A 16,562-nucleotide genomic window follows, 5' to 3' on the forward strand; every position below is an offset into this window, starting at 1 on the left:
TTGTCTGCGTGGGTTCTGAGATGTATTGTTGAAAGATGAAACTCTTTTATAGTTGACACAAGCCTTCAGTTGGTGTGACATCACCATAAATATTTACATTTGGAAATAGTTTCAGAATAAGACATTTTTGTACAGGACTGATATAAGGTAGTCCGGTTTATAATTTGATATAATTTAGTTTGTGTCAAATTTTAACTACAAAGAACTTCTCTACTGAATCTATTCCATGAAAATTATTGGAAATTATACAGTTTGAGTACCTGAACAAGAATAAAAATTGGGTCAGATTTCAGCCTAATGAATTGCTTAAGTGTTTAGCAAATTTAAAACCAATCGTTTAATATTTTGTGTAGTCTTGCTATGGTTACCTTGCTGTTTGTAACATTTAAACATAGGCTGAGATGCAATGTAGTGATGACTGAAGGTTTTCTGGAGATTTAGGTGGTTTTAATCCAATGTTTGACCTTCCTTGTGCTTGTCACTTTCAAAGCTTCTGTTATCATGAAGGATGAGAATGTTTTCCCTGGTAAAACAGGAAGGTAATAAACCATCTACAGACCCAGTATTGGTCCAAAGTGTCTTAGCAATTTGAAAAGCCATTAAAAATGTATGTGTGGTAACAATGTTAATCTAGTTAATGACAGCATTTTAATGAAACCAGGGTTTTTTTTAACTCTTTAACAAAACCGTAGAGGATCACTGAAATGTAATATAACTTGGACAAGCCAAGCACATCACTGTTGACACACTCTGTGTTTTCTCCAGTATGTAAGAAAGTTGAAATCAGCGGGACAAACAATTTTCTACTTTCATCTATGTAAATCACATTATATTGATCTAAAATCCATAGATATACTGACATGTACTGATTGTCATATAAGGATGTCACTTCCAAAAGGATTTTAATGCAATTGCTTTTACATTACTGACCTCTCATTTCCATAAGTTCCAATTCCTACGTTTGATCAACTGTAATGAAAAAGAAAGAGTGAAAGGCTAATAAATGAATAAGTATGAAGCTGTTTAACAGTGTAGAGAACAGCATGTTTAAGTGAACCACACAAATTGGAAGGATTGTTCCCTGGTTTATAGTGTTGACACCTTTGCACACATAAACATCCACTGACTGGAAAAATACTGATGTCATGATAGTTAACAAAGTTTTGGAGGCAAATTGTTATTTTGGTGTTAGGTGAAGTGTGGAAATGAGCACGTGTTCTAGCTATTTTTCTTCCTGAAAGATAGAGTGAGTCATACCTGTCGCAGACCACTGTGTGATAGTATAGATGCCCTGTGGACATGAAACATTGTTAAAGGCAATAGCTTCACTAGTTAACATCAGTTTAGTGAAATATAATGTGGCATAAAACAAAGTGAGTTTTAATTCAGTTGTGATGTTCCAATCCAAATTTAATGCTGGTTGCAGAGATGTAAGCGATGCCTCAGTTGATTTTTTTTCTTTTTTTTTCTGAAATAATGTTAACGTGTCTGAATGCTCCACTCATGAATAAGTGAATGTAACTACATAACACCTGGCTGTATGCTTAAGATCCATGAGAGGGCGCTATTGGTCTAAGAAAAGTTCTTGTTTTTCAATTACAAGTCTGGCAATTTGCTTTCAGGTGCTATTGCAAAATCTTGTTTTAAACATTATACAGACCTACAAATTAAGTTGTCCCAAAACTTTGAATCATTTAATAGGCTTACTCACTTGCACACAAACACTGAACACTGGGGAGCTTGATAAAATAATCTTTAGGTCGCCCTCCACTCATTGTATGTTTACTAGAAGTAAACAAATCCTTCCTTACACTCAGCACTTTCATAGATTTCCATTGCCAAGAAATTTCTGGCTGACTGAAAGTAGGGCAAGTCCTAACAGTGGCCTTGGCGTTAAACTGGTTTGCTCCTTGTCAAAGGTACTTAGACATGTTTTTTACTGAATTAAGCAGTTGATTTACTGCGTGATATCTCCTATCCAAACCATTATATGCTCAGTAAATATTTGAAGAAGATATAAAGTGTACATAACATTTAATACCTAAATATGGTATGTTCAGACTTCGATCAATACTATACTTATTGATGACGTACACATACATAAAATTTGTAGAAAGTGTGGTATGCCCAAATACCCAATCGATGTATTAATTTTAAGTGTGTATAGTTGTAAACCAGGAAACATATTCTTGTAAAAATAAATTCTCAAATTTCCACCCCTCAGCACAACAACACTGCTGCTGACTGACTGCCACACTATGCTGGTGAAGGGGGAGGAGGTTGGCACCTGACTCTAAACAACAAGATTCCTGACAAACAAGTGCCAAACCTCCATCTTAACAACACATAAAAACAAGTGGGAGAGAAAGGCGGGTCTCACGGTGGTATTTGAACAATACCCTGTTTGTTCATTTTAATATCAGATGTTATCTGGTGTCTAGAACAATCTAGTTCCTTCAGTGCAGATAAGTGAACAGCATACATGTTTACAGAGATAGAGTATCTCTCACTGTAATTCTCCTCCCCCCAGTCTGCAAGCCTTCAAGGTCTCCTCTTACGGTGAGGGAAAAACAGCAGGGGTGACTTTCAGGAAGGCTCAACCGAGTGTGTTTTATCTGTAATCAGCCACATGCTAGGGTGCAAAACAGTCTTTACGAGTATTAAAGGTAGATACATTTTTAGTTGTAAATCCAAAATTTTGTGATATTTTTAGGAAACTATGTGAAATGATTGTTGTTTAGCCCATGTAATAAAAAATGTGTAGGCAGCGATAAACAGAGTATTTGTGTCTTGTTGTTGCCAATAATAAAAAAAAAACAGGTATGTGCTTTTCTCAATCATTTTATTCATTGTATAACTGTATCATATAGCCACGTCTGACACACCACAGGCTGTTAAGTGATAGAAATAGTGTGACATAGTTTTCGAGAGCAAAAGCAGGGGCCCTCCTGAAATAGCCCCATGAAACTTCTATTTTTACAACACTGAGTGGGTTACAGGAATAGGCATTCAAAGGATGAGTTTAATTATCTCTCGAAAATATTACGACATTTTGAAAATTAAACCATATAGAACTCTTCTGTCATTCAGTGCCTCGTAGGTTTTGATGTAAAAAATGCATTTCTTGGTTAAGACCAGAGTAAATGCACAAAACTGTGAAACTGCATTAAAAGTCAAATTCTCACGTGTTTTTATTTGATATTTTTAGTCAGTGATTGTATACGTCCGAAACAGAATAGTCTAACATAAGACGATTTCTTCCTTAAGGGCGACTCTTGCTCTCCTTGTTACATCATGTCGCCCACCCGTTGTTTGGATAAAGAAGGCCAGCTGTGCCAACACTCCACATCCGCTGAATTAGGACGCCGTGCTGTTGGATCATTTAGTTCATTCTGCACAAAGGGTTATTAGGGGTTTGACCTTCCCCAGGATCCACTCCACCGGTGGGAGTTAGATTGTAATGGTAGCACACTGAGGAAGACCACTGTGATTTACAGCCCCCTGGCCTTGTAACTGACCCCTCCTTACAGTGCTCATGATAAATTATGGAGTCCCTGCGGGCACATTCAACAGAAATAACCAATCCGAGGTTACTATAGGTCTTTCGCTGACTGATGAACTGAAGAGAGCATCTCATTTTAAGGCCTGGTTTTGTACATGTATTACCACACAATCCTGGTTTAATAACTCCCTGCAAGATAGATGGACATCTAAAAAGAAAGAAATTTTTAAAAAAATTGCAAAGAAAGAAACACGATACACGGGCTCTAAAGCGCATCCGGACGTCCACAGAGCGGCCGACTCTGCGCCTGATCCGTTTTTGTCTCTGCAAATCCGGGTGACGGTCACACCCATGCTTTGGATTTGGGCCAGAGCTGGTCCACGCAGTCATAACGTGGATCACTCTGTGGAACCAGAGCGCGTTCACTCCTCACACCTCCACTCACGTACGCGTTCGATCGGCTCCACAGAGTGCATCTCTGCTGACCGCGGAACAAATGCGTGCCAGCCCCGCAGAGCGAGTTCGTGCCAATTGTGGAACACATGTGCTCTGGCTCCCCAGACTGCATTCATGCCAATTGTAGAAGGAGCCTACAGTGAATCCATCACACATGTGTTCGGGTTGTGAGTTGCTTTGTAGTTTGTGAGCAAGCAAGTAAGGGTGGTTGGATGGCGCAGTGGAAAAAGCGCTAACTCACAACCGCAGGGGTCTGGGTTTTGAATCCAAGTCTCTGTAGTGCTTCTGGCTTGGCTGGGCATCCACACAAACGAGACTGATGATGTTGGTGGGTGAGAAGTCAGCTGGGGATTGTTACTGTGTCACTCCCATTGGTTGGTTGTGACCAGATTAGTGGCGAGCAGATCTGAGGGGCATAGTTGAATGTCTGCATGCGTCTGGGTTTCATGATGAAAACAAGTGGCAGTTGCCTCCATATATTCTAGAGGAAACACGTAGGAGACTGTGCCCTCCCTGTTTTTTAATGCAAGGTGCAGAGGCCTAAGGCAGCAGTGTCTATGGCGGTGTCTAGGGCAGAGGGGGGGTCTGTGTCAGTGTGGAAAAAAATGAGTTTGTGCCATATTTGGGACAGATGTGAACAGATTTACAGATGTGACCAGCTGATGCTACAGATGTGAACAGCTGATAATCAAACGGACCCCTGCCAGTGTTGGCCTGCCGTGCAAAAGGATAATGGGCCATATCTGTTCTACGTATCTGGGCCGGATTTGCCGCTACATTTGGAACAGATCTGGCACAGTGTTCATTTGCTATGTGGGAAGTCATTTGCTTTGGTTGTAAACAACTTGACCTTCGAGGATTTGAGGTATTTATTGTTCGAGGCATGATCTTTTACGCAGACTACATTAACATGCATCTGAGATTTTTGGTCTAGTTTTCCAGAAGTGAGATGAGATATCCCAAAGGAGCTGTTAACCTGTTTTTGGGTGATTCTCCAGAGCGCATGGATATTTTTGGCTGAATATGAGCCTGGTTTTATTTATGTTCCGTTTAAAAAAAAATAAATAATGTTAAAGACAATTATTTCTCAGTTTGGAAGATTTTGCATTTGAAACGAGTCTCCAATTTTGGGTCTGGAACAATTACCACAAGATCATGTGAAACATTCATTTTATCATGCTTAAAATTCAAAATGAATGCGTATTCTGAAACTCAGGTTTCACTAAACATAAATGGCTCAATCAAATGCTAATGTTATGATCAAGTGTTTTTTTGACACTTGTTTTTCAAGTGTTTTTGTTTTGTTTTGTTTCGTTTCGTTTTGTATTGAAAAACTAAATATACAGAATGTATATAATAAAATATATAGAGATTTATTAAATCTCTCGTTTCACAAAAAGTATGTACAGGCACTTTTGAACGTGAGGGTTATGTACATAAAAGTTGATGAAATAAATAAAATGACCCGTTATGATTATCATGACAGTGTGTAAAAACAAGGCAAGTAATGTTAAAAGTGTTGTCAAAATAAATTTAGCAGGGCTAAGTCACAGAAATGGTACTTTGTGCTTTTGAGATCACAAAAATAAACACATTCCTTAACTCAGGAGTGTCAAAATCCGGTCCTGGAGGGCCAGGGTCCTGCTGATTTTTGTTTTCACCTCTTAGTTACCTGTTGATTTTCACCTTGAAAACAGGTGTGGACACTCTCCAGCCAATCAGGGATTCTATTTAGTTGGTCTACAAGAAAAACAGCAGGACCATGGCCCTCCAGGACTGGATTTTGACACCCGTATCTTAACTAATCAATATGCTCCAGAGACACAATTGCTTCTTATTTTGCAAATATTTTCTAGTTATTTTTTATAATCGTTTTCTGAGGATGACATGTTCTAGACCTACAGCTAATGACAGAATGTGAAAAAAATGTTTAAGTGGCACAGTGAGAGGCCTTATTTGTTAAAAATCTTTCGATCCTCTCATAGAAGTGAGACTGTAATCAGTTTGTACTGTAAGAGTGCTCAAATCATAAAATACCCATTTGTAAAAAAACACAGTACATATACATTAACAGAGTTTTGTTCAAACACTGACAAACACGTCCCACCTTATGACTGACAAAGGTCCATAAAAGGACGTTTTGTTATCGGATTCAAGGTTAAGAATCAGACTCTTGGTACTAGCGGAGTTCTTTGGTACTTAGATTGTATGTGTAACATACCATAAAGTCTGTATGAATATTTCATCATAAATTTACCAGCTTGAAGACACCCGAAGGTCTCTGTACTGTAGTTTACGATCGAAAAAAATCCAGTCATATTCAGTTTTGCTGTCATAACATCACAGCAGCTGAAAGTAATTTGCTGTCTGGAGAAACGGCAAAATTATAGATTACCAATTCAAGATTCATTTATGATTCTCATCCCACAGGCAGCTGCAGGCATGGGTTACACATCGGAATATTTAGATCCCTGAGGAATGTACATCCTGTACTTTTATGTTCCCTTGAGTTTCTGCTGCTGTGCACTCTTTCTGTCAGCTGGCTGAGGGCAGGGTGCACTCAAAAGTTCATTCAAGAACTGTGGAAACTGATAGTTCTGTTTATGTCCTTTACACATTGTATGGCTCTGGTGGATACCCTTTAAATACCTTAAATATCTGTTGTTGTGTGTTCTGGGAATATATCTACATCCACTTTCCCCTTTGGCCTGAATAAATCCGCACTGAACAAAACAACACAACTACATACAGACAGTCACACTGGGATGTTTAGTGACATATGTCAGCCTCTAAGAGATGTACACAGGGCCTATGAGCTGAAAAGCAGCTGTAAACTCAGTCCCTCATGTGACTATAAATGAAGTGGACACTATACGTTAGTGCTATATGTTATAGCGCTGAGCAGAAGTCATGTGGTGTCCCTGATAAATTAATCAGGGAGTGACACTGACCGTGACCTGAGATGCAGTGCAGCACGTTCACAGGCATGGAAGGAGTCCAGGAAGAGGACTTCCAGGGAGCAGGGTCGGAAGAGTAATCATCAGTAGAGAAATAATAGCTCTCCACTGAGACAGGCAGACTGAGTGGAAATTATAATGTTCATAGAGAGACGGTTGATGCCAGTGAATATACACACAGAATCCAGTCGATCAGTAAGTTGAGAAACAACAGATGAACGCACGTTACTCTTCAGTTTGCGAGTTATCACACTATTTAGGTATAGCAAGGAGACAAAGAAAGGAAGGATGTTTAGGAAGCATTATTACTCGAGCAGAACCGAGAGGAACCATGATACAATTGTCTTGTAAAAGAAGGTGTGCGCAGGAAAGCTGAGGAATAGGATTCAAAAAGAGCCGTTTCCACTCAAGACAACATCCTCTCTGCATCACCCTGTCTTTCCAGCGCAGAGCACGAGTGAACAGAGATACATCTCGTCTCGGAATGTAGACCTTGAGGTTATAGAAAAAGGATATGATCTGATGAGGCCCTTAGGAGTTGAAATTTGTGAACACTCCCTTTACATCCAACCACAAGGAGGCAGGAGAACATTTATTCTTTGCCTGTTCAACAGCTTGGCTAAGAACATGCCGACTGAAATGGCTGTGGCTATGATGTAAGGTTAGAACAAATTGTTCTTTTAGCATCTGGATGGTAAAAGAATATATACCATGAAGTAACATACATCCAAGTATGAAAATTGTACTCCAGTATAGGAAGGCCATTGTTATATAAACATCTACTGATCCATCTGATTTCACTATCAAGAACCAAGTGTTTGCCCTTACCTTCATGAATTGCAGCATTTATCAGACAGTAAATAAAAATACAGTAGCATTGATTGACTCACGTGCCAACATATAAAAGCTATTCCTATAATATTATCAGCAGGGAGTCAATCCAACTGATAACCTAGAGGGAATCATATCCAGACAGCTTTAAAAGAATCTGTCTGAGGCAATCCATTGTGCTCCCGGAACCTAGACAGCCTTTCACGTGCTAGGGAGCACCAAGATCACATACTGGGACATCACCTTTTGACAGAATCAAGTCAACATCCAAAGCAAACAATATAAACGGTCTGCAAAAGACAAACAATCTAGAGGGCATGCCAATTTGTAGTATAGCTTCAGTAGCTTTACGTAAATAATGAAATGTAGAAGGGAAATGTTACATTAAAGTGTATAAAGTATAACATTTTATATCAGAGAATTCTTAAAAAAAAAAAAAAAAAAGTTTGATGTCATGAGGAAGATTACTCATGTAAGTTTAGTATGAAAATGTTATCTTTACATAAAACAGAGTTTTGTAGAGTGATGCAGATGTTGGACATTTGGAATGTGGGTGAAGGGTCACCCCTCTGGAAAATGCATCTGTTCCCATGAATCCAGCACTGTGCCACTAGAGATTCATTCTTTACCTTTACTGCAACTTAAAGAAAGGGCAGAAACTTCTTCTTTATCTTTTTCTTAATTCTTTTTCTTAAATCTTTAGCTGATCTCTGGTCAAGTCCACAACCAAAAGCCTAAGTTGACCAAATAAGGGATATTTACAGTGTTCTGTTCCAAGGAAGCCAGTACTGCGTATTCTCTCACAAACTTCCCTGTGCATCGTTAGGAAATATTAATAATTATAGCCTGTATGCTTGAGGCAACTTCTTGTTTTAGCATGACTAATACACAAGAGACATCAGATATGCGAATATGTTAGTCTTCCTTAATCTTTACACTGTTTGTACTTTGCTTTTATGAAAACATAAAAATCTGGCAAATCTTAATTTGATTAAGTAATGGAAAGCTTGTCTCCACCGTGTTAAGAGATCTTCATGACAGATATTAATTAACATTTCAGGAAACGGCCACTTTGACTTGGACAAAAAAAAAAAATAATAACTCTAACTATGTGAGAACAACAGAAGGAATCTGAAACACTGAAAAGACAGTTTTCAAAAAATATTTTCTGGGGCATGTGGGGAAAGGATTAATGGTGTCTACGAGTGGATGCCTGTGCTCAGTCACCACCTACGTGCTTTTGAGAGGTTGTTCAGTCCAGCCAAGGGGAACTTCCACTGAACACTGGCTCTCTCTGTGCATGAACTTTCCCCTAATTCTCACACTGTTCCTAACGCACGGTGGAACAGATCACCTCAGGCCAGAGCGTTTAGCCACAGCACGTTCCCCTCGTCCGTCTGAACAATGACTCCACTCCACAATGACTTCACAAAACCTAGGCTGCTCCATTTGGTGTCAGTCGCTAAATTAATACGTGCTTAACGTTATATTCCTTAAAAAAGGAAAACAAACAAAAAAAAGGGCTACAAATTCTTTCATTGAAAAAAAAAAAGCGAGTAGAACCGCTGACATTTATAACACAGTGGGGTGGTTTCATTGTGAAATAACATCTGACTAATTACACCATGACTAATCATTTTCAACAAGTCCTGTGTTACCGATTTGCTGTAGGCCCAAGTGTGGTTTTTTTTTCCAAGATCATTTCAAGGGAGGGTGAATACAAGATCACGGAATCAAGTCAAAGCATGATAAGTAAAAATTAACACACAATAAGGAAGCATTCCTTTAGTTGAAAGGCCAGTTGGGAAAAAAAAGAAACTTGTTCACACTCAAATGTCATTTACAGTCTGTAAAAATCTACAGGTTTGATCACTGTAATCAGCATCATTGTTACATCATGGTCTTCACTCAAGGCAGAAAGAGTTAAGGAGAAACCTGAGAGTACTCACACACCCCCTTCAGCAGGGCAGCCAATCAGAGTTTCCAACAGGACCTCAGTGAATAAATAAAAGGAGGTCAGCCCTCCACAGAATGAGCGTGAGCTCTTTGAACTACAGAGAACTTCAAATCACCTTACACCGCAACTTACAGACTTAACTGAAGAATCACAGACAAAAAGAAACAGACTTAAGATGAAGGTCACTCTAGCAAATCTGCTCTGTTTCACAGTCCTGGCAAGCTCCGGGACGAGCTTCCCGTTTGAGAGGAAGACGGGAGTCGGAAAGGAGAAGAGGGTGCAGTATGCCGCATGGGATGATGTGAATGTACTCGCCCATGGGCTGCTACAGCTAGGTCAGGGACTGAAAGAGCACGTGGACAAGACCAAGGGCCAGATGAGAGACATCTCAGCTAAGCTAAAGGTCTTCAACGGTACTGTGGCTGAGCTGGGCAAACAGACACAGCGACTGCAGGAAGACAGTGAAGCTCTGAAGGCCAAAGCCCAGGGGCTGGAGGATCGGGAGAGCAAAATGCTAAACATGTCCTCTGAACTGCGTGAGAAGGCTGAGGAGCTGCTGAGAGAGAGACAAAGAGTCAACGAAAGGATGAACAAATTGGAGGAGAAGGTGGACAGCATGCTCCAGGGAGAAAGTCTGGAGACTGGCAGCAGTAATTTCAGTGATGCCCGTGCCATTCAGGTATGTCAAAAACTTTCTATAGAGAAATGTGTTTGGCATTATATAAGTATAGTTTAAAAATGAATTTAGGATAGAAGGAGCACTGCTTCATCTACTTCAGACTAACAGTTGGTCTAAGGCTGTGTTGCATTCTCAGTTTTCAATGGAGTGATGTGAAATGCATTTCACAAGATAAGGTTTTTTTTCCCCTAGTCTCAATACAAATGGTTCATTTTCAACGTTAAGGATTAACGTGTGGAACAGACATTTCAGCACATTATTTATTTATTTCTGTGAGAGAAGACCGATGTGCAGATAGATACTTATAACTTGCGTATTCGTATTCTCAGCTACTAACTGCAAGCAGATCTGAAGTGTTAGTGGGTGTGTTAGCGTGCATTGTGCGGGAGGCGTGTTGTACGTGCCGACAGCAGTACACTCACCCATGCCAAACAAAGGAAATGGTCAAAGAACTTGGGGTGGAAATTTGAATGTTCCCCTTTTGATATCGCCATACAGTAAACCTACTAAACACACTAGCTATAGCGTGCTATATCTTAAGTAAATACCGAATGCTTCCCCATACAGAACCATAATCCATGAACTTGGAATTGTCGGCACTGAGCACGCTTTTGTTATGAAACTTTACACAGGGGTGAAAAAAACACTGTTGGTGGAAAAAAAAGAGAGAGTGTATGTCTTGTTCTTGAGCGCTGAATAGGGGAAGTAATGTCTGTATTTTTCCAGGTAAACAGACTGTTCATGACCATTTGAGCTCTAATTATACAATATGTTCATTTAGTGGTTGCTGGAGGCACAAAATCGGCGTATAGACGACCTCGTAGAGAGAATTAAACAACAGCAAGAAAAACTAGACAAGCAAAACGTCCGCATTCGAACTCTTCAGAGCCTGGTAAGTGGACCAGTATCAGTCAGTGGTTGTTTATTTTGTTAATAGACAATGTGCTGTAATCATGTTTATGAGTATGTCATTTGTGTTGATTAATGTCGATGATGTTTACAGATCCAGGTGAAAAATGAACGATTGCTTCTCAAACGTAAGGAAGACGACATCCATCAGAACGGCAGCAGTGAGCAACGCGATTCACCAAACGGTATGTTAATTTACCATTTTGTGATCAGCACCGCTAAAGTAGAAGGCTTTAACACATGCCGATGCAGCAGATGAAATAGCTAGATAACAGCAGTCACAAACATCCTGCACATCTGTCTCGGAATCTTATCATAAAAGGGATTTGCTAAGGGCGTCAAGTTAAAATGCAAATAGCTCACCCGTTCAGAGATTTTTCAGCTGTGTTAAATTCGGCTGTGATTAAGTGGTCGAATGACGCTCTAAAAGTAGCCTACTACTATCCTGTTGTTTTAGTTGCTGGCGTACTGAATGACGTATGTCGGATGTTCTCAACCCAGCCACAAAAATGGACTGTATCCAGCTAGGGAAATTTTTAGATATCCCTTTTTTGCGTGCATGAAACAGAAAACTAAAACAAATCATTTGTTTCTAAGCCTCCAGGCACTCAGCAAAGGCACTAGTAATACAATAATCATTAAAATATATACGCTTTACCTAACTCTGACGTTTCCTATACCGGGAAAGTCCTTATCATGCCTTCCTTCAAACATGAAGTAGTGTTTTCAGAAGGAATTCCCAGACTCATAGCCTGTCTTGCCTCTAAGTAGGTGAAAGGTGAACCCAACCAAGAGACATGTAATCAGGAACAGAGCAGTCACCCAACAGAGCACAATAATGCCCCTCATGGTTAGCTCTGACATCAGTAGGAATGCTATAAAATTGTTTCGCTGGAAGGGCTCCAACTGGGTGAGAGTTCATCAGACTCGGACAGTATTAAGTCAGTGTCACAACAGAGCTTGAGTACAGAGGGATTTTGGGGGTAAATCTGACTAGGAGGTGGGGGGAGATTTTTTTTTTTTCCCGAAATCTAACATGAAATGTTTTTCAGATTAGTTTTTCTGGCTCTGAGCCAGGAAAAAAAAAGATTACATTGAGAAATACACGGCATGTTTTGGAATTGTGAACTTTGTACAGACACTCTGTTGTTTGTGAGACACCTATCCTTACTCATCCAGAAAGAAAAACAGCCACATTCTACAAGAATGTGTAACCTTTCCCCTAGATCTGTCAGAGGCAGACATCCCCCACCTATACCCCACTTCTTTTCACCCATACAAAGGCCCTCCCCTTTCATTGTAATCAACTACAAGTGAGCCAAAATGTAGATCATTGAGCTGTAGACACAATACCTCAAGCATCCTTTCAATATGATTAAGACCTCATGAGTCTGAGAATGCTGAATAGTATTTCGAAGACAACTATGATTTTTGACTCAGCACTTTATAGCAATGTCATATTATGGAATCAGTATAACCCTTGAATATTGTGTTAAATGCAGCAAACAATTATTATATTCTCAAAATAGAGGGAAATAACTATAGTGTTCTAGGGACACCTTATTTAGAATGTCCAATTAAATCACCATGGAGTCCCTCTGGTGACCATACAAGCCAACAGCAGTTATTTACCCTTGAGGGGTCTGCAGCTCTGCCTCAAATAGCCACTACAGTCCCTGTGAGAGCATGCAGTGTCCACGCGCTCTCAAGTCAGAACTCGGCAGCTGTGCACGTGAAGGAGGCGTGACTGACGCTAGGGGGCAGGGGGAGAAGAATGTTAGAACAGTTCTGTGTAATCAATAGCCTGCGCAGCTGAGGAAGGCTTCTTGGGAACTGGGTAAAAGGTTATGTTTACGCCCTCTATTGTTCCAAGGGAGGTCAGTCCTCTCCTGTTAACTTATCTCAGCTGAGCTAATAGTTACCAGCTGTTGATGCTTAAATGAATGAGAGAAATGGCCCACATACAGTTCCCTGTTAAAGTGTAACTTTCAGTGCTGTGTTAGGGTAGGCAAAAAAAATCTATTATCTTAACGTTCATATCCTCACGTCATAGGCAGTTAGTTTAAAAATTAGACTGAGCCCACGTCCAGTTTGTTGACAGGGAAACTAAAAGAGATGGACTATAGCCCTAGTGCCAACAACAAACTCCATGCTGTATGCTGGGCGGTTTGAAAGTTCAAGGTAGCTGAGATAAGTTCTGCATTTTACAGTGAGATAAGCTGCAAGTGACTCATTCATGATTTATGCCTATAGCGAGGTCATGGTCTGAATCCTTGTTTTCTTGTTTTCAAAGAAGTCCTATGAGAATTTTTTGTAATTATAAGTTTTTTTTATCTTGTGTCTTTCAGCATTGGCCTCAGATTGTCATGAGTGGTTCCTGCGAGGAGAAACAGTTAGCGGCCTTTATACCATCCAGCCATCTGACTCTCAGCCCTTTGAAGTCTACTGTGAAATGACTCCCGGTAAGTAGGACAGGGCAGTTAATGTCAACTTTTAACAATGTTCCACACAAAAACACCATTACAGAATCATAAAATCTGCTCTGGAATAGCTCTATAATTTGTGCAGTTATCCCATAAACATTTCTAATGATGTTCTAGGACATTTGTGCTTGTCTGAAATCGCCATGTATGTTTCAGAGTGACATGAGAAAGTTACACACAACTAATCCTCTGTCTTTCTCTATCACAACACAGAGGGAGGTTGGACAGTCATCCAGAGGCGCCAGGATGGCTCTGTAGACTTTGATCAGCTCTGGCAAATGTACCAAACCGGCTTTGGAAGCCTGACCGGTAAGTGTCTAGTGTTGGTCCTATTGCTCTCACAACATGATGGGCAGGGAAAACTCAGCCATGTGACCACGCCTCACATTCTCACACACAACATCAGAGTTTAGAGCTCCTATTAGTTAAGTTTGGTTAAGATAAAGTGATTTAGCCCCTAACAAGGGATCTCAGATGTCAGATTAGGAGAGAAGGATCAGATCAATCCTGACTGAACAGCTTTGGTAGAAAACTGTCAAATCCCAATCGCTAACACTAGTTGCTGTATTTAATTCCCAGAAGTAACTTAATTACCTATCCTTTACTTGGGATACAGTTCACAGGTCACCAAGTACTTGATCTATAAGCATTTATGAAAAATTCCTTTATCTTGATTTAACCTGTAGCATTTTTGTTCTCTTTCATGTGTAGGTGAGTTTTGGCTTGGTCTGGAGAAGATCTACTCCGTGTCCAAAGGAGGGGAGCACATTCTGAAGGTACAGTTCTCTGACTGGAGGGACGAGACCCAGGCAATCAAGTACCCCTTCCGTCTGGACGGAGAGGAAAACAACTATTCTCTGCACATTCTGAAGAGTCCCGCTGATAACCTGGAGAGTGCCCTGGACACTGATGCTGTTGGTTTGCCCTTCTCTACCCGTGACAAGGACAACGATCAGAAGAACGACCTGAACTGTGCCAAGCACCTCTCAGGTAGGCTTCCGTTAATACAAGATCCCTTAGGCTTCTGTTAATACAATGTCCACAGGTCTTTCATGCTCATTACACAAATGGGAGATAAATATTTGGGAAATTCCAAGTCTAAAAGAAGGCATTTCATGTTTCTTTAACAGGTGGTTGGTGGTTCAGCAACTGTGGTCGTTCCAACCTGAACGGCAAGTATTTCATGAGCCCTCCTCCTAAGCAGAGGCACCAGCGGAAACAGGGAGTGTTTTGGAAGACCTGGCGTGGCCGTTATTACCCGCTGAAAACCACTGTCATGATGATCGCTCCTGCCGAGATCGAGAACAAGTCATAGGGGAGGAGTCATTGTCTGAATCACTTATGAGAAAATAGAGACTTTAAACCAATGAAATAGTAATGCACACAGCCATGCTACTTATAACTTGCCAAATGGACTGAAGTGGTGCTCAAGACATGTGAAGTTCTGCTTTAGTGTCCTCCAATATTTCAGTGTTTTGTTACGACATTCAGCTGAACAGAAACTGTATCTGATTTGTGAATACGAATCAAGAAAAGAAATGGACAGATGTTGGCCCGCCCCACACCATCAGATCAGTGTGTGTGCAGAAACAGGCTGCGTTGATACTGAAACGTTGAGGTTGAGGAGAACTTAGCATGCCCCTTGTTCAGCATGTAATAACATGATTTGTGTAGCGTAGGTGATTCTCTTGCCACATGTTAAAACCTATCTGGTATGAGGTGCTCTCCTTGCAAGAGCTCCTTAAAAATGAAAAGAGCACAATTCTGTATAATGCACTGCTCACAGTGTAAAGAAAGAGATGACAATGCCTGAACTTTTTTTATGGACCAAATAATGACTGACTCAGATTGAGCCAATGTGGAACAGCAATAGAATGGCATTATTTATCCGAAGGCATTATCCAAGAAGATAGAATAACGGCATGAAAATAGATGTTGCACCAATATATGGACAGATTTTATTTTTGCCGACTATTGCTGATGGATTATTATCAAGAAACATTACAAATTCTTCACTTGAATGCACATAATCTTTCCAACTCTTTAAGAATCTAAGACTGGTTATCTGTTTTATTGTTGTGAATCGATGTTTAGAGAGGTGTATCAGTGGAGACTGATTTTTTTTCAGTCATATTGACTGCCCTAGAGGTCTTGGTGTTGTCTTCACATTTCTGTAAATAATGGTTACTGTGTTGACTCTCTCAAAGAACTTAAATGTAAACATTCTTTAGTTTTATTACAGTTCTGTTGTTGACCATGAAGTGTCATGCTCTGAGGTTTTTTTATTTAAGCGTTGTTGAAATCAAAGTGTATTTCTTTTACCTTCTTTTGATAATTTATATATGTTCCAAAAAGTAAAACATTTTGCTATTGTTTTGTAAGAGTAAAAAATGTGTTTGGTCTTTAATAGGCCAATAAATAGCTATGAGATGGAAAGAATCGTGTGTGCTGTCATCACCTCACAAAAACATCCTTTGAATTCTGCAAAACTCACTTATACTTTAAATTTCACTTTAGGTAGATGGGTTCAAGTTAATGGGATTGTGGGCAATGTCAAAATACATAATTCACATAAAACAGATGATAACGCATAATTCTATAATTTCTCCAAACACTGAATGAAAAATATGCTTAAGAGAGAGCATCATCTGACGATCATGGAATCTTTAGAGTTAAGTACAATCTTGATGGGCACTGAAAAGGTAGCAGATGACAGTGGAATGTTTTGGCCATGTTCAAGCTTGCCTAGAACACTCAAGCCAAGAAACACAGCTTGACATGCAAGTAA

General features: G+C 40.0%; 1 protein-coding gene across 1 annotated transcript; it reads left to right on the forward strand.

The window, feature by feature from the left end:
- Positions 1-9,790: 9,790 nt before the first annotated feature.
- Positions 9,791-16,210, forward strand: angptl4 (angiopoietin-like 4). The gene is made up of 7 exons (XM_030773114.1): positions 9,791-10,382; positions 11,164-11,274; positions 11,386-11,476; positions 13,640-13,753; positions 13,988-14,083; positions 14,486-14,764; positions 14,905-16,210. The coding sequence occupies exons 1-7, from the start codon at positions 9,879-9,881 to the stop codon at positions 15,087-15,089; spliced, it is 1,380 nt and encodes a 459-aa protein (XP_030628974.1). The 5' UTR covers positions 9,791-9,878; the 3' UTR covers positions 15,090-16,210.
- The last annotated feature ends 352 nt before the right edge of the window (positions 16,211-16,562 follow it).

The sequence above is a fragment of the Chanos chanos genome, chromosome 5 (genome assembly GCF_902362185.1).
Source record: "Chanos chanos chromosome 5, fChaCha1.1, whole genome shotgun sequence".
NCBI lineage: Eukaryota > Metazoa > Chordata > Actinopteri > Gonorynchiformes > Chanidae > Chanos > Chanos chanos.